General features: G+C 42.9%; 1 protein-coding gene across 4 annotated transcripts in view; it reads left to right on the forward strand.

Moving 5' to 3' along the window:
- LOC119175769 (M-phase inducer phosphatase 1-B) overlaps positions 1 to 20,841 on the forward strand; it is a 157,930-nt gene extending 137,089 nt beyond the window's left edge. For all 4 annotated transcript variants that reach the window (XM_075876141.1, XM_075876142.1, XM_075876143.1 and 1 more), the window contains 2 exons: positions 1,870 to 1,987; positions 20,038 to 20,841. In XM_075876141.1, coding sequence (XP_075732256.1) covers positions 1,870 to 1,987; positions 20,038 to 20,184 — 265 coding nt within the window. In that variant the 3' untranslated portion in view covers positions 20,185 to 20,841. The remainder of the gene's footprint in view (positions 1 to 1,869; positions 1,988 to 20,037) is intronic.
- Positions 20,842 to 27,639: the final 6,798 nt, after the last annotated feature.

Consider the following 27,639-nt stretch of genomic DNA (forward strand, 5'->3'; position numbering starts at 1 on the left):
GCGGGCAGCTGATTAATTGTCCCTCTTATACAACCTAAACACACCAAGTCTGCCAGTACGAGACCCTCGTTCAATGAAATAAGGGAAAGAAGTCTATACCTAAGGGCTCGTTTTTCCGTGTTTTAACACAATATTAATGAGATCTAACAGACAGTAATGCCAAGCAATGTACAGGGGAAGTTATTAGAACCAATGGAATGTAAATAAGAAGAAAGAAAGAAAAGTGGGTGAAAAAATAACCAGCCGTGAGCAGGCTGGTTATTTTTTCATCCACTTTTCTTTCTTCTTATTTACATTCCATTGGTTCTAATAACTTCTTCCCCTGCACATTCCTTGGCATTACTGTCTGTTAGATCTCATCAATATTTTATATATATATATATATATATATATATATATATATATATATATATATATATATAATCAGCTGAAAGGCAGCTTCGCCACATTACGAGAGTGTGGTGGAATGAATTATATTGAGAAACTGAAGGGGCCAGTGTCGATCGGGCGTTGACTGTTGTACGTATTTGTCTTCGGGAACGTTAAATAGTAAAGTTCTGCTATTAATTGAATCAAATAGCAAGCACTATTGAAAAAAGTAATCAAAATTTCAAATATTTGTACACCCCTACGGTTAATCATTACTTTTGTCTTAGCATATTCATTTGCACCCCTGCTTTGATACTTTCTCTGTTTGCATACTCAATCATTTTTTTTTTTAATTTGTCACCATCATTGCTGAAGAGCATTACGTCATCTATAACTCTTAAGTTATTGAGGTATTTTTCATTACTCTTCCTTCGTGCTTCCTCCTGGTTCAGTTGTTTGATTACTTGTAGCAATGCTGCGATTGGAGAAAGTAAATCTGCTTGTCTGGAGCCTTTTTCAATCACAATTTTTTGGTGTTTTTGTGCCGAAGCTGGGCAGCTGTTAAGCTTTTTTGGATATTAGCTATGGTATTTATATGTGTTACAAGTGCTCCTTGGTGACTTCAACAGTGCATGTTCAGTCTCTGCCAGTGGCAATTTGTCTTTTCATCCACTCTAATTTCTTTAATTTATATCGTAAATACTACAAATAATGTCCCCTGCACTTTCCTTGATTTGTCTATTGGTTGTCATTTTTGTTCAATTTCATTCATTGATCGATGGCTTACCTGAGAACTCTACAGTTTCAGGTAGACGTTTTCTGCTACCCGCACTATGTCATTGAAATCACTCGTGTGACTCTGCCTTGCTTATCTTTCAAAGTGTGCATTTTGGTCCTCTTTCACACAATAAGCCGTTGTAATTACCTTCGTTTTTAGCCAGCTTTGCACATGATATTTTCATAATATTCTAAATAAAAATGTTATTTTTATAAGGCTACAATAGTTGTTTTATTATGCATCATCTTACTTGTATTCTGAACCACAATTTTCTTTACTGTTCTGCTGGAATGAATAGCCATTTTATAGCACATACAATTAATTCAATTAGGCTACTTAGCAGCGCTGTTCTGTCTTGGTGGCATTGTCAGCAGAGCTGGACACTGCTTGCTTGCCTGTTTGCAGGCCACGTTTTGCTCTGAACAATTTTTGTCAAGCCAATTATAAGTAGTTCCTGTTGCCTGCTCATCTATGAACGCTCACTGGGTGTGTTGTCAATTTACATCATATTTTTTTTTTTTTACACAGGCTGTTTATTCTTGTAGAATATGTGTTTTGGTTGAAGCCCAAAGCAGGATGGAGTACTGCAGCTGTCAGTGTCGGTTGTTATACTTTGATAAGACCTTGCAGCATTGTTCGATTTCAGGATCTGAACACACTTCAATGCAACCATGTGACAGCAATTTATAAAGCTAGCTGTACTTTTTTTTCTTACAACACAGGTCACGTTTGCTCCGTGAAAAGGACAGGCAAATGAACGAGGCGCAGTATCCTGCCTTAAAGTATCCTGAAATATATGTCCTTGAAGGTGGCTATAAGGCATTCTACAACGAATTTCAGGTGAGCTTTGCAGTGGTTCATTTATGTGCTGCAATGGCTTTTTTTTTTCTGAATTATCGGCTGGTTCAGCCTAATTACCTTCTACAGTGCATGCTTTGCGTGCTAGCTGTTATTGTTAAAAGACCCCTGACTGTAGAAAGTTTTGTTTGCGGCTTTTTTATAGTAATTTAGAGCTTTGGATCTGGTGATCTCTAAATTAAATCGTAAATTCTCTAGTGCATCATAAAATTAATGCTGGCACTGTTAATTCAGATCGCTTAAGTGTCAGTTTGAAATGCCCGCCTAAGAAATTTTAGGGAACTAGCGCCCCACAGCAAGAGAGCGCCTGAGACTACGTGTGCTCAAGCTTCGGTGACCTTGAATGGGCAGTTTTCAAATTGGGGGACCCATGGTCGGTAAAGAATGAAACGATTGGGTGCTTTGAGCATGTTTGTGTGTGTGTCCCTTCTGCAAAAAAAGAAAAGCATTCTTGGCGTAAGCAGCCTAAACCACCTTGAGAGCAGCCCGATAACAGAGCGAGAGGGTTGACAAACAACAGTCCTCACCTGGTGCCAGTGGCGCATTGCATGTGTCCCACAAATGTTCTCTGATCTTGACAATATTTGCCTTACTCGTGGAATATCACGTGGGCCCTCTGTCTACATCAACCGGAGATGTCAATTGGTGCTGATATTAATATCTTATAGGCAATGCTCGTCACGTATATCGGTCACAAGTGCACCCGCATGTAGAACTCTCAAACAACACAAGCATCTTGAGTTTCCAAACTTGACGTCAGGGGGCCCCAGGACCACTGACACCAAGTTTGGAAACTCAAGATGATTGTGTTGTTTTGCCAAGATACGTGAAATTTAACTGCACTGCTGTTGTGCTGCTTTGAGAAGGTGAGCTTAACTGCCATAGCTTAGAATTCAGCTTGCTAAACTGGAGCATTTGTACTCCTCCTCGCCACTTCCGTTCAGCACTGACAAAGTTACGTGCTGTAAGCAAGCCACATGCTTGCATAGGAAAACATAGTTCCAGATATAATCGCCTTGAATTTGGCAAGGTCGAGACATATGCCCTTGTTTTGCATCCACTGCTGTGCATCAGTAAGTAATATGTTTATTATTATTCATTGCATTTTTGGTGTATTTTTTTAATTGTTGTATTAATAACCGCCGGTAATCATGATTTAAAATCAACATGGCACCACCCATGCAGACGCAATCATAGAGTTTCCTAATATGCACTAGAGGGAACTCTGGTGCTAGTGTCTATGGGAGCTGCAACGCACAGCGCTTCAGCGAGCATGGGAATGATGGGTAGTACACACATTTGTCTAATTTTCTTACTTCTGGCCTGCTTCTGGCTCCGTGTGTGTCCGTGTGGCTTGGAGCAGTTTTTTTACGAAGGAAAAATTAGCAAATGTTCAGCGTTTGCGCTTCACAACTTTATTCTTTTAGGCTTACAATTTCGAATCGGGTCACGAAGTTCAAAAGGGTTTGTTCCGTCCTTTAAAACAAAACCGTAACCAGCAATAAACGAAGCTGCAAGTACGATTCGCCGCCTGCTAGTACAAAGACTAGACAAATGTGTGTACTACCCATCATTCCCATGGTCGCTGAACGATCGCAGCGCCAGAGTCCCCTCTAGTTAATTTTAGGAAACTCCATGGATGCAATCACCTGCTTTGATCCAAACTTGCCCTTGACGCTCCCCTAAAGCACTCACAGCAACAAATAAGAGGTGTGATACTAATGAGCAATCGGGTTGTGCCACCTCATGATCCAAACAAGCATCAGGTATGCTCTGTCGTTATTGGCGAGACAAGCTCTTAGAACCATGTCAATTATATGTCACGCATATTAATCTCGGAAGCGCTTGCGATGGATGGAGCAACGACTCCTCTAGAAAGATGCCTGAGGAATGGCTCGCGTTCCCAGCGGAGTTGGCCTGCCTTCAGTTTCAAACAAGCTCCGCGCGGTGGCGCTCGCGACCGACACTGTCGTTCTCACTGTTCCCACTGACGCAGTGCATCGAAATAGCAGAAAAGGAACAGAGGCTCCTGTGGCTAGCATTTTTGGATATCAAGAGAGCGTACGATAGCGTGGTTCAAGAGGAATTGTGGGGAATACTGGACACACTGTGAAACATGTAGTCACTAATCTTTTAAAGGGTATCTATAAAGGTAACAAGGTAGTTAGAAAGTGGGAAAAACAGGTACCCAAGCCTGCAGAGGTAAAACGGGGGCTTAGGCAGTGGTGTCCCCTGTCACCCTTATTATTCACGATGTACCTACAAGGATTAGAGGCCAAATTAGAGGGAAGTGGACTGGGCTTCAACCTCTCTTTAGTCAAACAAGGAAAACTTATTGATCAGGCACTACCAGCATTCATGTACGCAGGTGATATAGTGCTAATGGCCAGCAACAAGGAAGATTTGCAGAGATTGATGGACATCTGCGGTAATGAGGGAGATAGGTTAGATTTTAGATTCAGTAAGGAAAAATCAACAGTCATGATTTTCAATGACAACGAAAGTAGTGAGCTTAGAATACAGGAAGTCACGATAGAGGTAACAGATGAATACAAATATCTGGGCGTATGGATAAGCAATGGGACCGAGTACCTGAGGGAACACGAAATATACGTGACGACTAAAGGTAACAGGAATGCAGCAGTGATGAAAAATAGGGCACTGTGGAATTACAATAGGTATGATGTTGTGAGAGGAATATGGAAAGGGGTCATGGTTCCTGGGCTGACGTTCGGCAATGCGGTCTTGTGCATGAGATCAGAAGTTCAAGCAAGATTAGAAATTAAGCAACGTGGAATAGGTAGGCTTGCTTTAGGAGCTCACGGGAATACACCAAATCAGGGAGTACAAGGTGATATGGGATGGACATCATTTGAGGGCAGGGAAGCTAGCAGCAAGATAAAATTTGAGAAGCGATTGAGAGAAATGGGGGAGGAGCGTTGGGCTAGGACGGTTTTCAGCTACTTGTACATGAAGAATGTCGATACAAAATGGAGGAAGCGAACCAGGAAATTGACTGGTAAATACTTAGAAAATAGCAGGTGGCCAAACCAAAAAGAACTATCGGTTAAGAAGAAAGTGAAGGAAACGGAGACTGACATGTGGAGAATGGGCATGATTAAGAAGTCCGCACTAGTTATCTATCGAACTTTTAAGCAGGAAATTGCCCAGGAAAGGATCTATGATAATACTTCGGGTAGTTCTCTACTGTTTGAGGCCAGGACGGGAGTACTGTGAACCAAGACATGTCGGGCCAAGTACGAAGGGGTAGACACAGTATGCAGTGCGTGTGGAGAGGAAGAAGAAACTGCCGAACACTTGATAATGTTCTGTAAAGGGCTTCACCCTATAGTTCAGGATGATGGCGCAGAGTTTTTTCAAAGCACTGGGGTTTAGGGACTGGGAGAGCAAAATAGACTTTAAGTGGGTAGACTTAATTAGAAGGAGGTTATCTGATTGGTCGCTAAAGTCAAGGCACGAGTGAAAATTAAACTCTTCACTGCAAAGTACGAATCCTCAAACTCACTTTTCAAAGAAAAAAAAATAAATCTAGTTTTTAGTTCATTAAGTGTTACGGCTTGGTGGCGCTAGCCACCGCCCGATCTAAAGGGTACAGCCATATCTATCCATCCATCCATCCTTCATCACGGTGACGGGCGGTACCAGCTAAGCGTTTTTCATCTGCGGCCCAAAGGGGCGCGTCAGTCGAGAGTTGCTCGAGACCTGCAACTGTGAACCACTGTTGCGGAGGCTATGCAAAGATTTGCGTTGTTGCACCGTCCGTCACAAGTGACGCTAGCGACCGAGAACATTTTCAAAATGAAGGAGGAAAAGGGTGTGGCAGCTGTTTTTTTTTCTCATGCGGCAGGCATCTTCCTAGAGAAGGCGTTGGATGGAGTTGAGAGAGACGCGGGACACGTGTGGCAAAACAAACACAACTGACAAGGACGATACACCGAATGCACGTTAAATAACACTCAAAACCCCAACAACATTCAATAGCTTAATAACAACCAACAACTAAATAATCCTCAATAGCATTCCGTGTACACAGGTAAACCCAAACTGACTGCGGCTCAGTCCCTATCCATCGCTAGCCCTAGCCACTAGCTCTAACAACGCCTCCTCAAGCCAATATGGCGTCAACTGGGAAATGTTCTTACGGCTTGTTGCGTTGCGACTCGTTGCCCTTTGCTGTGTGGACAGTTCGTCGCTTCTGTCATCGACGTCTTCCCCAAGTTCCTACCGTCGTCGTCCTCTTTCACCGAAAGAGCCACTCGACCTCATTGCCGATTGGTTCCAATCTACGCCCAACTCGTCAACGGCGTCTTGGCTATGGTGCGAGCTGCATACGTTCTGTCTCGAAGAGGGGGAGCAGCGGTCCACCCAGGAACTGCTGTGACAGGTTGTTGCAGGTCCAGGCAGCCCCACTCGATTCTTCCGATATTGACGGCCACTCCTCGAGCCTCTTTGCCGACAGCCTCGAAACCGGGCTGTTCAGCTGTTTCTGTCGCGGCAGCGACGCTCGTTTCCCACGTCTGCGCAGCTCGGCGTCCCAACACCCAGTGCCAACTCATCCTCTGGGATTTTTCATCTAGGCCTAGGGTCGCGTGCCACGAGCCTTTCCTATACTAATCTCTTGCGTCTACGTGTCTGGTGCGCATGTCCTCGGGTGACTCTTTTTCTCCTCGCACACCGTCGCTGAGCTTCCAAGTTCGGCACGCGCCTTGTGCCTCTCCTTTACTAATCGCATAGAAATAGCGCAATGTAGTCGCGAGTACATTGCTGTCAAAGCTCCAGACTTGAATATAAAGCAAATACAAGCGTCAGTTTAGAACTTAGGGGTCACAGTTGCACGATGATGACGTGATAAACTAGAGGCAGAGCGCACCAGCGCCGATTGGTGCAGCCATGTGCTCTATTTTTCCCTTGCCGCTTGCTCGCTGAATGTGTGCGTGCCGACGCCAGGGGGACGCTTAGTAGATGATGCTGCTCAGGGGAATACATGTGGAGGGGCTAAGCGCTCTTCTTATTGGCTAAGGGGCCCTGTAGCCTCGATAGTGCTGAAGGGAACCTCTGAGATGAAGTATAGGCATTCATACTTCCTTCATACCATTAAGTTCTGCCCGTAACAGTAGTTAATTGCGACAGTGTGAGGTTATTTTTACACATGCAAATGCTGTTATAGGTTTACTATGTCTTTCTTCACTGTGAATCCTGTTCCACGTGATTCTCAAATTTCACTTGCATTTATTTTCATGGCCTGCTTGATTTTCTCTTTTTTTCCCTCTTTCATTAATACAGAAATGCCAAGTGTAGTATACTAATAGCACTGAAATACTTGGCACCTTGTATTCGAAGCGTTATATGTACATGTCTTGTAGCTATGTCTGCTGAATGCCTACCATCAGGGGCCTGTAGTACGCTTGAAATGATAGAATTCACTGTATTTCCACAAAGGAGAAGCAAAAAATAAAATATCAAAAAATTTTAATGTACCAAGTGAGGCTAGCAGCTCACTCCTTCAGCATCCAACCTGGCATAACTCAGCAAAGTCTTGTCATAAGGAAATGTGGTCACTGCAGCAAGTGACGTGACTTCTGTGCTGTCTATCACTTATACACAAACAGTGCATACAAGGGTATCCCCGTCAAGATAATGCATTACCATTCCTGACCGGTCGAAGTATGCATGTACTGTAGGACTGACACATTTTTCCCAAGCCTTTCACATGACCGAAGACTGCCAGCTCATTTCTTCTCCACTAGAGCTGCAGTCATCTTCCTCAGTTTCGCTCGCACATAGAACACATGACACGCAGGGCGTGGTGAGTAATGCAAGCACGTGCTTGGCGGTTGCTCGGCACGTGGTCGGCGGCTACTCGGCAATGGTGCGGCGAGTTTTTTGCCATATATATTGAAAGAAAGAAAAAACCAGTGACATTGTCTAAGCGATGGCCACAATGGCAACAATTTGTAATGGTGATGCTGCACGCGCTCCTTTTTTTTTTATTTTAGTTACCGCATTATTACGCGTGTAACGATTCCTTGTTCAAACCGTGCCGCGAACGACTGGAGACCATCTAGATAATCTTGGAACCTTCCGATGAGATTATACCTACATTACTGTTTGTTCTGGAACTTACGAGACCGCAAGCGATAACGCTGGAATCTTAAATGCTGAAACACTTTGCTGCGTGGCAGATTATCGACGGCCGGCGCTCTACATTCGCTCCCATCATTCTATAGGGTGTATTGCTTGTAGAGTGGCATATCGTTTTTTGGGCGCAGGTTAGCCCAAATAAAATGTTCACTCATGAAAACAGCGGCGGCTGCCTTCGTTGACATCACGGCCCTGTAACAATACAAAGGCTGACAGTTGACTCTTTTGGATCTGACATCGCGACACTCAACTATGAAATGCTGGTGTAAGAGAATAAGTATGTCCGCTCCAGGGGGATATGCTGTTATTGCAGAATCTCTTCCTGTTGAGAGCGCTCCTTGTAGAACTGTGTACAAGCCGTGCACTAATGCTTGCCGATATCGCACTCCAGCTATCACAACCAATGTTACTAGAATAAACTCAGTTTGAAAGCTCCGCCCTAGGGGTGGGCCTGGTGGCAGTTGCGAAAACTAGTGGCGCTGCAGTCTGATTTTGCCCCCACAAACTCGCGCGTGTTGTGATCGGCAGCAGCGACGTGTCAGCGGTTACCGCAAATGGTGCACTGTATTCTCACAGTGCTTCTCGGGCTCTTCTTGACAGGGTGTAGTTTCTTGTACGAAAACGCGTTTGTCATGTATGGAGCGTACCGAGCAGAAGTAGATTATCTACAGTGAGGTACGCCAACTTGCTTTGCGCCAAGCTCCAACAGTGGAGACCGCAAAGAGGAGTCCACTTCGTGCAACTTGTTTATTAATTTTTTTCTTTATAAACAAGGTTACACAGTCGCAGGAGCCAAGATAAAAGCTGCCATAAGCAGCTTTGGAAGCTTATATAAGTAGCCCCCGGTCTCTTTCGGCCTGCGGTGATGGGCTAGCAGACGGACGATCGTAAGGAAATTTTCTCTCTATTCTTGCATGTTACCTGAGAGTTCATATTGTTGGACAAATGAAAATTATCATTTTATTATTATTATTACTACATGCAGCAGCAATTGGCAGATATAGCAGAGATTGACACCATTGATTGTTATGTACATGTTGTGTGAAACAATTACACAACAGTTGCAAAGAAAGCAATTCGATAACTTGGATGACACTTGAGGTTCGCCTTCAGAGTAGACTGCAACAGCGCAAGAGGACCCTGTGCGAATCGCCTTCTCAATTACTAGCTTAGCTTTGCTCTCCGTGTATGCCTCAACTCTATATTATGTGAGGGAACGAACGGCTGTGCATGCAACACTGGGCTTTTCAAACTATCGTATAATGTGTATTGAAAGTACAATTGTTAAGTGCCAACTACTACAATCTGCAAAGGGCCCTCTGCACGTGTGTAAGGCAACATGCAAACATATTTTTGAGCGCTCTGTAATGGGTGGGCCTCTAAAACACCTACTTGTTGCGCATTCCACATATTTGGACGCCTGATGCAATTCTACACTTCTAGTACTTGATGTGAGTGCGTTCAATGCTTAATATGAGTGCTTTAAAGAGATTCCTTCTACTACATGAACGAAAGAAGTGTAAACATAACGCCTTGCTTTTTTTTGTTAGACACAATATCAGTGAAAACTTTTACTACACGACATTAACATTTTTTGTTATTGTTGTTTGAATCAGTTTGAACCATTGATGTGCCGTTGTTGCAGAACACCTGATTGCCACGCAGAGAGCCTCTGTTCGATTCGTGCTCGTATTAAAGTTCTTTCTTATTCTATTGGCATAGTCACGGACAAGATGATGTTTTCTCACTCACAACTGGAGACACAGACATCAGAATTCCTGCGAAACGAGCTCTTTGACATTATCGCGTTCAAATAATATCCAGAGCATAAATATGAGACATGTAAGTATAAGGTACTCGGCTGCTGACCCGCAGGTCGCGGGATTCGAATCCCGGCTGCGGCGGCTGCATTTCTGATAGAGGCAGAAATATTGTAGGCCCGTGTGCTAAGATTTGGGCGCACGTTAAAGAACCCCAGGTGGTCTGAATTTCCGGAACCCTCCACTACGGCGTCTCTCATAATCATATGGTGGTTTTGGGACATTAAACCCCACATATCAATCAAGACATGTAAGTATAGGTGAAGAGACAGTCGTTTATGCGACAACGTAATTTGAGGGCATGATGAAGGCACACACTGAAAGGTAGTTTAAACGTCCAACAAAAATACCCCAGGAAAGTGAGTGGATGAGCGAAAAAAGTTGAGACCGTGTTACTATAGCAGAGTTTTTAAATCCAGCATGGTGAAGTAAATCGTTTGCATGCCATAATTTGTTCTTCATTGGCGTATACACCAATCAGTGTTGACCGTGACAGACCTCCAAAGAAATTCGATGCAATTCAAAAAGTCGGGGGTGGAACAGCTACGCCATTTGCGCCATTGGGCGCCAAACTTGCTTACTGCGCCGAACCACCTCTGCTGCGCCAAACTCTCCTATCAGCGCCTTACTGCGTCTCGGCACCAGAATTTAGCCGCACAGTGTGAAAGCCATCAAGCACTGTGCCCAGAAATGTGGCTGAAACATTGCCTTATTGATTTGATCGAAATGGTCATAGTTTCGGTTTTGTAAAGGCTGTGATCACTCCATGAGCAGATGTGAACTTTGATCCTTAGGGCGCGGTCGCGATCACTCTGGGTGAACGATCGTGGCAGGCATCAGCGCGAATGGCTCGTGAACCCCTTCTACGTGCTGAGCTCTCAATGCGTATAGACTGCGAGAAGAACGTCTCTCTTTGGCGAAGCTGTATTCTCTTACACCAGTGTTTTTTTTTTTTTTTGTAGAGTTATGCAATATCTGATGTAAAAGAGTTGGCTGCCCGCCTTACACATCCCAGTGATACAATTGATATATATATATATATATATATATATATATATATATATATATATATATATATATATATATATATATAGCTTGATGACAGTGTTCGGAAAAGAAAAAAAAAAGGATGAAGATGGCAGTAGAGGTGCTCAAAGAGGTGGGGAGGGGGGGCATTGTCTAGTTCTAGGATTAGCTTAGTGCAGGCTGGTGCACATGATTGCTCATCGAGTGCATCGGCATATTCTCGTTCATTTGGCCGCTGTGCTTCGCACTTATCGACTTGGTGGTTGACGCTCACGCGTTCAGGTAAAAAAAAAAAAAACCATACATGGACGGCTGTACATAATTAAAAATGTCGTACTTGCACTGCAAGGGTGAAGCAGTGAATGCGATATCGGGAAATTGTAATGGTATATGAAGGGAAGGGAGGCTGGCAGCTAATCCTTTTGGTTCTGATCTAGGATAAGTGCACAAAACGCTGGAATGCGAGAATTAGGAACCAAAGCTCAAGTTTGCGGAGCGACGACAACGCCGCACCTGGCTCTGGCAGTGAGCTCCCGGCAATTTGAGGATAGGCGTGGGAGAGGACGCAGGCGATTCAGTATGTTTCGCCTAAGGGGGAGCGTGTGCGACACGCGCATAACGCGTTCTGCAGTTAATGCGGGGAACTCAAGCGCTGTGCTGTCGGCTTGGCGCGCTAAAATGAGACTCTCGCTGTGCGAAGTTGCCTTTTCGCAACGAAAGAAGCGGCCACATGGAAGCATCGGCGAGGTCCGATGTATTATTGCGCTTTCGGATGCCATAACAATGCAGACAACACCAAGAAAAGCTCTCCACGTGTACAGCTGTATCGGTCACAGCCGGCGAACACAGCCACGTTCGTGAAAGATAGAGCAAGCATGACATGAGAGCCAGAAAAAAAAAAAATGAGGCGAGCACTTCAACTTGTTTTTCAGTGGTTAAAGCTCAGCTTGATGCTTCGCAGCGAAGTAAGCGGGTCATGCTCACGTGGCATGGAAGACATGAATGACTCTAAACTTCTCGAAAATTTTAATGCCATGGCCGTATAACTTTAGTTTTTATTTATTGTTTAGCACGTCGCAAGTGTTTGCACATGACAGTAGACAGCTGCTACTGCAAGATACATCAAAACAACAATTGTATGGTTTTCATAAACGTCAACGCAGCACATCGATAGAGTACGCGGATTCATGTCGACAGAATGAGACTTACCGCTGTAGTGTATATATATCCCGAAGGAGTACGGCCACTAGCATGGGTCCAGTCTTAGCGAGCCGCAGGGCACGCGTTAACCGTCGCCGTGGCGAGAACACAATACTGCTCAGGGTCGCAACGCTTTATTGTCTGCGGCAACACCAAAACACAGTACAGCCCGTTGCAAATGCGTGGCGGGAAAGCAAATGGGCTTATCCACGCCATGGGCGAGGAGTACTACACAGGAGTGCCGCGAGCACGTCTCCGTTGTAAAGTGATTCTTGGTGACACCGGGACGAAGGGTCCGGTGGCTCGAGCGAGGGCAAAGGCACTCGCGTTGGCTTCGGAGAGATACGGGTCGGCGTAGCTTGGCCACGCACTAGGACACCGTACCGCTCTTCGGCCTAGCGTACGCAAAGGGGCAACAAAAGGTGAGCGTTCGCCTCAGGCGCGAGGCGCCGTTGGCAAAGTCCGACGAGCTCCAAACAATGAAAGTTGATAGACGGGAAAGGGAATGCATGCTCACCCTCAGCTGTCCCGAAGAAATCTGACTCGCTCCCGACACGGTATTGTCACAGACCTGAAAAATGCATTTCACAATGACTCGAGTGTCCACATCATAAACGTGACTAATGAGCTTTATTCCTTTTGCTAGATTCGCTTCTCGGAAGTGCTGGTATAGTTCAGAGATCTTTGTTAAGCCGCACTGCAGGCAGTACATTGTGAAGTGACTCATACGCACCACGCGCTCTCTGCAGGAGCACAAAAGCAAGCAGTACCGCGTTGGCGGGAAGGGGAAACGTACGATATACATCCCTGATTTCTATTTTTCTACAGTGAAACGGCGCTTCATGTCCAAAGTAGCAGCTTTGGCTTCCAATACGGCCACTGTTGTAAATTATTTAAACCTTCCGCGTGAATAGCATGCGCATCGAAGGACTTCGAGAACGACGAGTAAGAAGAGAACTTTTAGTGAAATAGAACACACTTGTTGGCATGAATGCTTGGCTTCATTTGGCGTCTTTAGGCGCCGAAGCGCGGTTTTCGCACAGTCTCTTCCCGATGAGAGTGCAGGACGTAGCATTGAATACCTGAGCCGCCCACTGATGACTGCCGAGATAGCGTGCGCTCCAGCGATCTCAACCATGCCCTTAAAATCAGTTCATAGTTGTTGCTCGAGCAACACCCCCCTCCTCTCTAGGTTTTTTTTTAAATTATTGTTCTTCCAAGACGGGCGAGGCGCTTTCGACTACAGGCCTCTCGGGCGACAATATCGGATATTAACATGCGCGCCGCCCAAAGAGCTCCAGAGAGGAGCCGGATCATTTGTTGTCTGCTTCAACCGCGTTTGTCGTCCTTGATCGCGAGCATTTACCCACGGATAGAGCATACCATGTGCAGAGGTATGTTATCAATTTTAATTTATATAAAACATGATGGCAATGGCAAAAGCCCACCGGGAATGTCCAAATAATTTCTATCGCAATAATGAGGCTATCACACAATTTAGCTGAGTGTTTGAAAAGCGCAGCATGGAACAATTGTATCTTCACAAGTGCTTTCAACGGGCTACATCTGCTGTGAATGTTCTTACTGCACTAAACTTAGTCGAAAAGGCGCTTCTGGCTGCTTGGAGCCTGCTCCAAAACGTCTTTATAACTGCTCCAAGCCTTCTACAAAAAGCACTTTTTTGCCTGCTCCCAAGACTGCTCCCAAACCCATGTGCCCTGTTCCACCCCTGAAAGGTGGGAGCATGCATGGCGTTGCAAACATAGAAAGCTCACTGCCAAACACAAAACCTATGACGTTCAGTTTGAGAATGATCACATGGTAACGCACTACCATCATGATTTTCTGGACAAGAAGTTTTCATCTCGCCTGGGAACTGGGAGCTCGCGCACGGTCCCCTTCCGCGCTTGTTCCCAGAAATTTTACCCCATATATCGAAGCCAAAATGTTCATAACAAGGCTGCCAATCTCCCTCCCCTAAAAAAAAAAACGCATGGCATCTCTCGGATACTCAGTTCCCAGTTTGGACGAACCACTAAAAGTAGAACAGCAGGATGAAAGGCCCGCAGCAAACAATGCTCTCTATACTTGAAGAGTTGCATCACAGTGACATTCGATCAATTGTCAACTGTCGTGCTGCCTTTAAAGCAGTGAATATTCTTGCTTTAATATATATTTCCCTTATGAATCAACACAATCGCATATAAGTGGTCGTCTTTTACCGGTGGCTGTGTTTTGTTACATTTGCTTCATATTACAGCAGTAGATATTTTTTTCAATTGCAGTGTTCCCATTTTCAACTCTTATAGCAGATAATGGGGTGTTGCACACATCGGTGTCACTTCTTCCCGGTGCAGTGTAGTCCACCTGTAACACACTAGATAGAGAGAAGGAGATATGTGGGATTTGACGTCCCAAAACCACCATATCATTATGAGAGACTCCTTAGGGGAGGACTCCAGAAATTTTGACCACCTGGGGTTCTTTAACGCTCACCCAAATCTGAGCACATGGGCCTACAGTATTTTTGCCTCCATCAGAAATGCAGCGGCCACAGCTGGGACTCGATCCCACGACCTGCTCGTGAGCAGCTGACTACCTTAGCCACCAGACCACCATGGCGGGGCATTATTAACACACTGTGAGTGTACTACATCCGTGGGTGTGTTCGCAGAAGTGTATAGCAACTCTCAAAAGCACCCATATGGAAGCCACGCCCAAATAATACGAAAGTGCACTCGCTCAGATGAGGTGTTTTCAAGAAAGCTGCTTACATCATCCTTTACCTGGCCTTCTTTCTACATTAAAAGCAGATGAGAAAGCTGTCTAGAGGCATTTCATGAAAACCCTATAGTTGGTGGCCTCTTTTAGATAGTGCTTGAAAAGTTGGAGCGGTCGCCTCTGCATCTTTTGAGTTATACTGCTCATCATGAGAACATGATGGCTAGAGTAGTAATGTTTCATATTGTAATGAGAATATCCTTTCTTTCTGCAAGAATAACAATCAAGCGCATTCTGAAAAGGTGTAAAATGCAAGAAAGAAGGTGAAGTTGCTGTAAGATTTTGAAGTCTGCTCTCGATTGATAGCCATCGCAAAGACTTGTCTGGGGAACAGTGCATAGCACGGGTACTATCTTTGAAGAATGTCTTTTGCAACTAGAAGAAAACATGAGTACTGTTTTTCTAGAGCATTTCTGTATTCCAGTAAGCCAACTTGTTTGAGGCTTTTACTGATGTTTAGGCCGTTTTTCATTTAGGCAAGACCGCTCTTGTTAAAATGATAGCAGTAGTCATAAAAACTACAGGAAATGCTCATTCACATAGAACCTCCCGCACTTTGAGGTTATACGCAATGCAGACAGTTCAGATATAGGCAGAACATCGATCTTCAGCCAACTTGCAATGGGCAGAAGGCACAAGGCCCAATCTATACAGGCGACCTTGTGCATATTCACATAAGCAGTTCACAAATGCGACGCGAGAATGTCGACTGGAAGCTCAATGAATGGTCAAGTTTGATAATATTACAATAAGAAAGCCATCGCGAGCAACAGTGTGGCATACCACCACGGTACGCCATCATAGCAGACGATGCGGCGAGAGTAGAGCTAATTCGGACTGCAGTGCCGCTAGTTCTCATGACGACCATTTGGCCCACTAGCCTCCGCTGGCAAAGATGCAGAGCTTATTCTAGTTACATTGCTCACTGCCATCCCCTTGATTAAAATCTGTTCATAGCTGCTGCTCAAGCGACCCCCCTTTCCCCCACGTTTTTTCATTGTCGTTCAAGACTAGCGGTGTGTTTCCTTTCTTGAGCATTCAACGGCAGTTCTAACACACGGGGGGATGCTAAGGCGTGTGCCCTTCAAGCGACAGAGATCAGCAGGCTCGTTTAGTCTCTGCTTGAGCAGCACTCATCACCCCAGCTAGCGCAATTTTATGTGTGGGTCGAACATACAATGCGCAGGGAATCGTATCAACTTGTAGTTTATGCGAAACATGGCGGCGACGGCGGAAACCCGTTGAGTGTCTATATAATTCTTATTGTAATGAAAAAATTTCACTCAATTGCCTAGCGATGGCATGGCGAGCGTATCTAAATTTCCTCGTGGTTCTCACGTTGGCTGTGGCACTTCAGTGACCGGAACATAAGTTTTTTACATTTATTTTTATAGAGCCCTATATGGGTTTAGTATGAAGAGAGCTTTTATTACATAGTAGCTCATCTCTTCTTGGGTTGCTGTTCATGTTGGATGCGGTGTTTTAATTACATTTCGAACATTGGAACACTTTAGCATTGAACTTTTTCGTTCATGTGAGGTCTAGTAGCTGTCCAGAATGCCGCTTATATTTTTTTTGTTTGAGTTACTGCACTTTCACCTTTGATGTTGTAAGGCTTAATAGGCTTAATATATATGAATTTCAGGCAAGTCTTGTTGCTTGATCAACATTTCATGCTTAGTAAAAACTACTGAAATTTTTTCTTCACCAGAAAGTGAAAATTCTAATTAACAGTGATGTGTGACCCAATAAATCTGCTTCAAAATGTAATTTATATGCTACAAAACTTTTTCCTGCTCCAGAACTGCTCAAAAACTCCGTTTTTACTGCTCCAAAGCTGCTTTAAAACTGCATTATTCCTGCTCCAAAAGCTGCTTCAAAAGACTGAAACCCACTTCCACTTCTAACCCTGCTTGTGGGATTCCTCTGTATGCTAGAGCACTCCACATGGACAGTCGGACACAGCAAAGATTTAAAATATTTTTTAATTCGCCTCCAAAGTGTACCTAAATGCTCATTCTCCTGAACAAAGCCCACCACAAATGCATCCAGAACTGTCCTAGCTTTCTAGGAAAGCCAACAAAAGTTGCAGTGACGCCACACCAGATCTGTAGTACAGTAGTACACTGTATCTGTAGTACAGTAGTACACTGTATCTGTAGTGAGCATAGGTGTGCACAGGTTTCCCCTTCAGGGGGAACAAAGGTTCATTGTAGCACACCCCTTCCTTATTATGTCAATGTGTAAGGCTGTGTCTGCACAACCCCCCTTGTGGGTGACTATAAGAGTGACCGCCCTATTATCCCTGTCCCACGCGCACGGCTATTGTAGTAAGGGGAGTGACTTTGTGAGATCTCCGCCACGTATGTACCGCCAAAGCATCGCGGCTGCTACATGTTTATTTTGCAGGTGCTTGTGCGGCACATGTGTGCGAGAAAGCCAGCGAGAGCAGACGATAATCCACCCAACGTGCGTCACAGTCTTGTGTGGCCATGTGACCAAGCTACACTGCAATGTCACAGTCTAATTCTGTGCCCAGAAACCGAAACCGAAAGTGGTCCACATAAAAAGTGCTATATTAATTTATTTAGTGAGAATAAATTAATCTTGGTGCGTGTATTATTCTTCCTGGATCTATAAGGAAGGCTGGTAGCGGCTTGCAGCAAGGAATGCGCAAGCCACAGAAATGGTGGCACCACCCCTTTAAATGATAGTCAGTGTTCTGGAAAACATTCCTACTTCAAGAACGTTGTTGTGGCGGCTCCTTGAGAATCGCTGAAGTAGGCCCGAGGTGAGGGAGCGAATCGTGTCCTCAAGACGTGCCCTGGATTTCGTTGTATGTTTTGTTGTGTGTGCTTGTCATTGGATAGAAAAAAAACTGAATTTTTGGGCCATGGCCACATTTTCTATCTTTACAAATGTTTCCTTTTCTTTTAAATTATTACCTTTCTCACATCACACAGGTGTGATGTATTCTGCAAAAGTGATTGGCACTGACTGATCCATGAACCGCACTTGTTCGTTTGCTCTTTGTAATGACATATCCCAGCTGGCTAGGTGAAACTTTAGGTATTGAGAAAATGCAACGGGTACACCACAGGTCGAGGTAATCTACATGACATGTTATTACTGCTCGTAACGAGTTCTATAGGCAGTTGACTGTTTACTGCATACAGGAGCAATCTGCAAAACCTGTATTTGTCGGAATTCGGGCATGTCTGGAGAAAGCTGGGAAATTTCGGAACACCGGGTCAAGCCATGAAAATTGATTTAGTCTAGTCTGTGTAAACATCACAGAAAAAATCATTTTTTATGAAAGCTTGTGAAGTTGTTTCCTTATCTGCAGCCATAATAAAATGCTAAGCAAATGTGCAACAAAAAAAAAAGCAGTACACAGCTTTTGCTTCAGATCACACAGGATATCTCAGTTCCCAGGCACGACGTTTCTCATGCTGACAGAATGATGCTTGTTTGTCTTGACCATGATCTCGGCTTGGCTTGAAGGAACTCTAGTTATGCCTGAAGTAGTATTGGGATAAGTTTGTTGTGTTGGGTGAAGCTCATTCACTGGCAATGCTACTGTGAGTGTCCTCAGCTGTATACTTAATGCTAGTAGCTCATTTCAAGAGTCGCTCAGCAAAACTGCAACTAAGTGTCTCTACTGTGTCTCTCAAGGTCACAGAAAATATTTGTTTTTGAGGCCATAGAAGAGGATGTAAACAATGGGAACGTGCCAACCTTTATGATTTCTGTATGTGATCGCGGGGTCTGTTCCCTCTGCATGCAGCCATGGCACTGTCCCGCTATCTGTCGTCACCCAGTAGATTGCTCCATGCTGCCACATTCTAAGTGCATCACACACATCTGCCAACTTTTATTGTGTGCATTGGGGGACATGTGTCACATCACGAGCATCAAATTTAAGGCCAGAAAGACTAAATGGAGATGAAGATGTGCCCATAGGTCAGGAAAAAAAAAAGTTAACTTGCAGGAAAACTCTATTCTCGTGACGGTGTCACTGGTTTCAATCAAAGTTCTAAATGAGCCCATTAAGCAATGTTTGGAATGCTACAAAAATTTTTAGTTTGGGATTTATCCGCGTTAGCGTTAAAAGTATGTTCACTACAGCTAGGCAGAAAAACTTAGTCATGTTTTAGAAATATGCAAATTATGCAGAGCTGCAAATTACAAAAGTAAATATCAAGAAGACAGAAATTCAGGGGGATGATGAGGGTTATAATGATTAAGTGATTTTCAGCCTTTGAACTTCCAACCCGAACTTTGAACCTGTGGTTGAAAGTTCGACCCTCATCGTCATCGTTTGCGTTCCGTTCGTTGTGTTTTTTGTGCACTGTAGTGCACCAGAATTGCATAAGCCAGTGTTTATTGTAACTTTTATGTTTCATTAGGAACAGTTGCACAACCAAATAACTTTTTTGAACATTGTTCTACAATATTTACAGGATACCATGAGCAGTGTTGCTGCTACCATTGACATTTCTTGTGTTTCAGTATTTGTTGAAGGGTGATACACGCAATATGGCCAAACTTTTTAATCACTCATGTGGTGCAGCAGTCACTAAGACCATCATGTTGTCCAAATAATTATTATTTATCAATTTAGTAACATAATCACATGATGAATCGAACCTATAAAGACTGAAGAAAGTACAGACGAGCACAATCACGTGTCCTTGTACGTATGTTATGTTTTCAGTATCTGTTGGTATTCTACTACCAATTCATCTAGTGGAACCAGACCGACTCCCACAAATGTATATGCATCTTGGTAACAAAAACTTGAAATTTCTTGATGCATTTCATGTTTGGCTCAACATATAGTCAATTGAGTTATTTTTTTGTTCCCATGACAATGTAGTGTGCATTCATCAGAACATGCACTTCACCATAACTTGCCACTGATGCATCATGTTTTTGTGTCGTATTGAGGATGGATCACGGAAATTCAGGAGAACTTTGCATTTATGATGTTTTCTGCCAGCACAATGCTCATATGTGGTGCCCTTCTTGTGATACCTGCAGGACTTGTGTACACCACAAGGATACATTCCGATGCGCCACAAGAACTATGAGGCTGACCTGCGACTGTATCGTGGCATGGCCAAGACGGAAGGAGCAGCTTGCAAGTGTCGTGGTGCTGGTCAGGCTCGCCCCCTGAAGAAGTTCTAGGCACTCGGGCAATCAGGTTCTGAATGGGTTGGATGCAGTTATACTTTACCAGAGGACACTGTAGGCAAAAGCCAGCCTGTCGTGGCCTAAGCAGTGTTTAAAGCTACACTTGAAATGTACGGCAACTTACCATCATAACTTGCACTGCCACTTCTCCTGCTTTTCGTGTTACTGTGTTTTTTGGCAATGGGCATTTTCATTGAGCGGTTTCTGGAAGCATGGTTGGGTTCGCTCTAAGTGGTTTTAGTTTATCATGCCCACTGTCATTTGATGTCATAGAAGTTGCTCTAGCAGAGTCCTGCTAGCCTCTGTCAAAGTGGTACAGACACCCTTTAGCATGTCTACATCCACAAAAGAATGAATTTTGCATTTTACCTTATTTTGCTGCTCAGGGGTCGTGCATGTATTTATTGCTTCACAAATATCACGAACTGCAAGCCAGTTGTTTGTAACACTTAGGATATTTTTTTGTTATTTTACTGTCTTCAGAGCATGAGAGTGACAACTCTTTTAGTCATTTAGTAAGCTCCCTCTGTTTATTTTTTCATTATATGGGACACTGGAAATAAGTGATGGGTCTTAGAAAGTTCACGGTGAGTACATTGAACGCACATGTTCTTACGCACAATTTTGTGTAATAATAAAATATTTTGCAGACTTTCGTGTTTTTATCATCATTACTTGTGGAATTGGCGAAGTCCAAATCTCACAATAATCTTACCCAAATCTCTCATCATTTCAGCTTGTTAGTTTTGTCCTTTGTACAGTTGAGCTCCTTCTGTATTTTAAGGAATGCTCGAGGAAACCGAGCCCAACTATCGAAAGAAGGAGTTCATCCTCAAATAGTCAAGTGGAGCTTTATGATGCAGAAGCTTACACAACTCGCAACAAAACTACACAGACAAGGATGGCCAACAATTCAGGTTCTTTTTTAATCCTTTGCGGTCATATACTTCCACATATGTTACCACCGGTTCATTCCAAATTTTTTTTTTTTTTTTTACTAAACTAAGATGCTTCACGAAAACACACTCAAATGCAGATGGACATCAACATATCCTTTTCTCCATTCTCTTCTATTCCATTCCTTTGGTGTTACCTCGAAGACATGTGCTACTGTTCAAAGCGTTCGCCAGGGTGTAGGTCGGACGTTTTTGGGCATGTAGACGTGTGCTTCAGAACCAGCTGTAAATGGAGCACTCGTCTGAAGAGCTTTCTTTTTTTGTCAGATGGAAGAACATAATTATCTTTTTCACCTGAGCCATTGCCACTTTCTACAAAGCCAAGAGAGCCAGGCCTGAGGAATGCGCACAGCACAAGTGCTTCCACGCCACAACAAAGGGGAAAAGAAAAGAAACAGCTGTGTGTGTGTGCACATGCATGCACTTTTTCTTTCCCTATTTTTACCTTCTGTGGCGCTGTCACCTATGAAATATGCAGTAACTTTTTGTAAACACTTGCGCCACTGAGTAAAAGGTGGTGCTGCAAATATTTTCCAAATGAAAATGCACCCAGTTTAAAACGACATGGTGGGCATTTCCAGACAGCAAACTAGACAAGCCACTTTGTGATGGCGGGTACTTTCCAACAGTGCACTACAAAGGCCCAAGTCCACCTTTAAAATGGTGATTGATCGTAGTACCACAGATATGCATTTAATAGTTAAAATAAAGAAGTACAACACGATTGTGGATGACTCAAAGAACACCAACTCAAAGACTCTACATTAATGGTAGGCACAGTTAGTCACAGAACCAACGATGTCCAGTGCTTAGCACTGGCAATCTGGCTGTAGAGCACATTTCTTCATTATAATTTTGTTTAAATGAGCATTCTAGCATGAACCTAGACAAGGTTGTCATGTGCCATATGCCTGCACTGAGAATGAGAAGATTCAAGCCATCTGGACCCTTAAGACTAAGCATGGTTGCCCTGATATAACTATCTCACCCTGCCCAAGCAAGCTGCCAGAAGTTGAGCTTTCTCTTTCCACAGGCTTGTGGAAGGCCTGCGCGGTCACTTCCAGAGTTACTGGCTGTATGTCTAGTAGCTTGCTGAATCGAAGTTATTTTCATTTTGTACCACTGGGTCTAATGATCAGCTTAGCTGTGGCATGACGTGAGACATTGGGCTAAGTCGTCTGTTGTGGTGGCCTTACATGTGGTGAGAGAAGAGCATTAAAATTGAAGTCTCTTCACAACTCCGAATCGTTTAAAAAACTCGTAGCTGGCGCTCACATCTTCTATACATAGGAACGTTCGTGTTCAAGAGAAGCCATCTTTAAGTACTGAAAGTTTTTATTTGTAAAGAATGTTTGCATCGTAGTTTCATAGTTGATTTCATAAAAAATGCTTACATTATATGTTTAGGTATACAGTTCATAAGTCTGGTTAAGTAGGCTCGTGAATGGTGAACAAGTGGTTTCAGTTGTCTAGTGCCCCATTTCAATAGTAGTAATAGAGCAGGAGAACTTAACTGTTGTGGGTTTTGCTTATTGAAGGTGTGCTGAACCACTTTTGAGGCAGTGTATTAGCGACATTTTTCTTAGCACGTAGTGTTAATGATCTCCACACACTGGAGCTAGGAAACGCACAAAATATTTGAACTTGATTTTTAAATGTTCATCACTCTGCATTTGCAAGACCCAGTGCAGTCGACATTATCATGATGAATTGCCACAGTTTGCTAGATTTGCGCACACTGTGGCTGTAATCTCTCTTGGAGTCGCTGGACAATTCACTCATAGTTGTTTGCAACTTCAATGTGCAACAGACAGCAGCCAATACAAATGCTGTTGCTGTCCCCATTAGACTTGGACATGTGCCAAACTGTGTTCATGCATCACTATCAGTGATGGAAGTGCTGCTCCAAACTGCTCCCAAAGAGAAATTCTGCTCCATGCTGCTCCAAAGTGCAATATTTACTAGTAACTGCTCCAAAATGGTGTTGGCTAGCTAAAGAGAATGAAGTTGAACCATGGGACCATCCTTTGAGTATAAGCGAAACCAAAAGCAAGCAGTATACACCATCATTCTATTATGCTACTTAGTGGCGTAAATCCAGAAAAATCACGAGGGCTGACATATCAGGCCATGGTGGCGAATTTGTATTTTTAATAGGGGTTGTGTATTTTTATTTATGTAAGAATTAAATCATACTTTCAAATAAAATTAAATAAAAACGAGCATGACGTCCGAGCTTGAGCAATTGCATTGTTTTATTCAGTCTCTTTTTTTTTCACCTTTTTGCAATTTTCATAGTTCACACAGCTAAAGCGCATTTAACACAGGTATGCAGTAAGATAAAAAGCCTTTTAAAAAGTTGATTGCATTATATATAATTGTTCACTCAATTATATCATGCGCTAAAGCTGAATCTCAAGGGAGACACTTGCAAGGGCTGATCGACTGCTGACCCGCAGGTCGCGGTATCGAATACCAGCTGCGGCGGCTGCATTTCCTATGGAGGTGGAAATGCTGTAGGCCCATGTGCTCAGATTTGGCTTCACGTTGAAGAACCCCAGGTGGTCGAAATTTCTGGAGCCCTTCACTCTCGTAATCATATGGTGGTTTTGGGACGTTAAACCCCACATATCAATCAATCACTTGCCTCCCCAGCCAGAACATAAAAGTCCACACTCCCCTGACTACCCCATGGTTTACGCCAATGATGCTACTAGACTAGCACATACAAGCATATGGCATGTTTAATCATAAATATAAATATTAAATGCTTATTGTTTTATACTCCAAGAGTCGTTAGGAACATGATCTGCTCTGAAAAGACCAATAGCAACCCTGGGTATAGCATTTTTTTCTGCTCCGAAGATGCTTGAAGCTGCTCCAAAGCACCATTTTTTCTGCTCTAGAATCTGTTCCAAAAAGCAAAATGTTGCTTCCATCACCACACTATGCAACTATTTCCTAGATATTGAGACCGAAAGTGGTTTTTAAGGTCGCTGTACTAAAATATATTCAATGTGTTCCAAGGTACTACAATACTCTATATAGGGCTCTCAAGAACACACATCTTTATTTTGAGCTACAGAACAAAAATTCTGAAATCCGTGTCAGTACTCCTTTAGTTATTGAGAGACCCTGATCTGCAAGATGAAAAGGAAAAAAAGTCATGAAAAAGTTTCGTTGAATGTCTTAACATTACCATATGGTCCAAAAATTAAAGCCTTTTCTAAAATATACATTTAATGTGTGTGTCATTTTGTCTCGGAGTCAACTTCATGACAATATTCGCTTGCCAAAGCTACTCGGAAAATCGTATTCAGCAATGCACCAGACGAAAACTATGTTGAGGAGCATGACCATTTTGGTCTCATTTGAAAGACTCATTTGTATTGTCTATTCCTAACTGAAAAGCACTTTTTGTCTGGTGAAGGCGAAATTTGTGCTTTCAAAAAGAAAAACTCAGACTTGCAGAGCATTGGTGAATTTCCATCACAGGGTGCAATTTTTTCCCTCCCTTTTGGACGCTGTAAGATTAATCTGCTTGACAGCAGTGCATCATTGTTGTCTGCTATTTTGCAAAGAGGCTTAACCAACAACAGTGCGATGCCAGCTGGTCATCATCAAAAGTTAAGAATGGCTCAGGCATTCAAGAAGTGAAAACTGTGTCCGCTGACATGCACCATTTAATAGAGACCACAGTGAAAAAGAAGCATACTTAGGGGAACAATGATGACCATGTTCCTTGTGGAATCTAAAATGATGATGCTTATTTCATACCTCTTCCTGTTAAAGAAGAAATATTTACCATGTTTCTAAACTTCTTTTTTTATTTTCTCAAGAACACATTTTTCATTACATCATAGGCTGTTGCTCACTGTACTTTTAGCACAGTGATCAGATTTTGATTATTCTTAATGTATTTTAAAGCTTATGCAGTTAAGTGCAACAAGGTGAAGAAATTAGACTATTTTTATATAGCATTGCGATTTAATAAGCAGTAGTATTTTACATAGAATATTTGATTCAAATAGTTTAGTGTTCAGTTTGAGTTTCAAGGCACTTTCACTTTTTGGATGCCATGAAACTGCACAAAGAACTAGATACCTGTGTTAAATTTCACCAGATTATACAAACAGTCAAATTAGTTTCATTAGCTACTGTCCCCTCCATTGCACTTCAGCAAGTGCAATGGAGAGAACAGTATTCAAATACAGCAGCCAGTATTCAAATAAGACGGCCAAACCATGGCTTTGTACAGATGAGGCAAAGCACGTTGTTGCAAATATTGTGGTGATCTCACGCTGAGCAAAGCCGTAATGAAGTTATTTAATATTTTAATTTACTCTAGAGGTCCGTTTTTACACTAACAGTGGTGTCACGCACCAACATTTTTAGGTAGTAGAAATGAGGCAGAAGGTATGAGACTTGTAGGTTTATGCTGTTTTTTATTGGTTAGGCACACAGGCTTTGCTATGTGGTTATGCATACAGGAAGACATTTTTTCCCAGCCAACAAGCATTATTCTTAATGTATTTTAAGACAAGACCCTACAGTATAGTAGTACCATCCCGTGACGATATGTCTACTACATGTAAAAAAGAACATTGAATGTGTCTTTGTCCTTTTACACTAGTGCTGAGGTGTTGGTACTAACAATAAGCATATCTATGACAATAGTTTTATAGTTTTTGCTGGCCTGGACGATTCTTTATCATTGCTTTAGTATTTATCTCAGTATGACAGCATGCTGTTATACTGTGTGTCATAGTCAGCAGCTAAGATATGTGTTTAGGGCCCCTTAGAAAAGCTGAATAAAACTTTTACTGGAATGTCAAGCAAAAATCACTGACTTGAAGCACGTGCGTCAAATTAATCACCAGTCGTATAATGCGCCCCACTGCGGTGGTCTAGTGGCTAAGGTACTCGGCTACTGACCCACAGGTTGCGGGATCGAATCCTGGCTGCGGCGGCTGCGTTTCCGATGGAGGCGGAAATGTTGTAGGCCCATGAGCTCAGATTTGGACGCACGTTAAAGAATTCCAGGTGGTCGAAATTTCGGGAGCCCTCCACTACGGCGTCTCTCATAATCATATGATGGTTTTGGGACGTCACATATCATCATCATCATCATCTTGTATAATTTTGTTTTAACATATTTTTAAAAATATCATAGCTCCCATGTTTATGCCTAATTGTATTCTAACGTTTCTTGTAACTTGAATTTCATGATGAAATATGCACTATATTTTGTTTTTACCAATGTATAAAAACTCCAATATTTAAACTACTGTGTTATATACGCCCCTCTGTCTAAAACTTCTTCTGAGATTGGCAGTATGCAAACAATAAATGTTCACATACTAAAGATGTGGTTAACTGTTACCATTTTCATGAAAGGTATGTGCACCCAGAAAGTAACAAAACTGGTTTTGATGAGCGAGCATGACAATATCATGATAACAGTTGAGAAATGCTGACTGGAGTTATTTACAGTACAGTTGTGATATTCTGTTTTACTAGTGGCGAGTTCAATTCACCCACACTGTACCAGTTGATTGCAGCACACCAGAATGTTCAGGGATGTTTCAGCTGAAGCTCAAGAGTACAAATAATGCATTCTTGAACTGGTGTCCGGCATGGCATGCCAAAATAAAAATTTCGTTTAAGGACTTTTGCACTGACTTGGGTTTACACTATTTCATGGCCATAAGATTTGAACGCTTAGCAAATCAGAGACTCTACACTAGCATTAGAGCATGAAAGAATCAAACTTTTCATCCTTCCCATTTCTGAAAGGTCTATTCACACTCATACATTGCTAAATAAACTAGAGAATTAATCAGATATGTTTTAGCTTTCAGGCTAACATATTTTAGTCCTTTATGGAAGTGTACATACTGCTTTCTTCTGCATATTCATGTAATTTAGTATAGCTGCAGTCTCTGTACTCTAAATCATTGAAAACAATGTTCTGCAGAACCCATTACTTCATTGCCTGAATGCTCCTCTCTTTACCTGTGGTCATGTCTTATTTATGCCAAAATACCAGTTTTCTCACTTTCTTCTTTCATCTTCAGATTGAGGGCTTTGCACTTTCTAGTTCTTACTAACACGGTGCATGCCATCTGCATACTGCAAGTTCGTTACCCTTGCTCTGGCAGCTTTCACTCCTATATCTTCGTCTTCCAAGTCTCAGCTTCTGCGAAACTAATTGTAGGTAGTCCAGGTCGGTACGTACTGAGCATGAAAACAGCGCGCCAAGACAGGACAGCACAATGATGCACACATACGCAGAAAATTAAATGTTATGCAAAAATCGTATTAACTAAAAAGGTTGGCCAGGAGCAGAAAGAAAAACGTATGATGCAGAATCATATATGAAGGACTGTATACAGCCTTGCCAACACGTCATAAAATCTTAAGCCAATTCGCTACAAACATTTGATATTTGATATGATGACATTTTGATATGATGCAGAATCGTATATGAAGG

Source organism: Rhipicephalus microplus, chromosome X (assembly GCF_043290135.1).
Source record: "Rhipicephalus microplus isolate Deutch F79 chromosome X, USDA_Rmic, whole genome shotgun sequence".
NCBI classification, from domain to species: domain Eukaryota; kingdom Metazoa; phylum Arthropoda; class Arachnida; order Ixodida; family Ixodidae; genus Rhipicephalus; species Rhipicephalus microplus.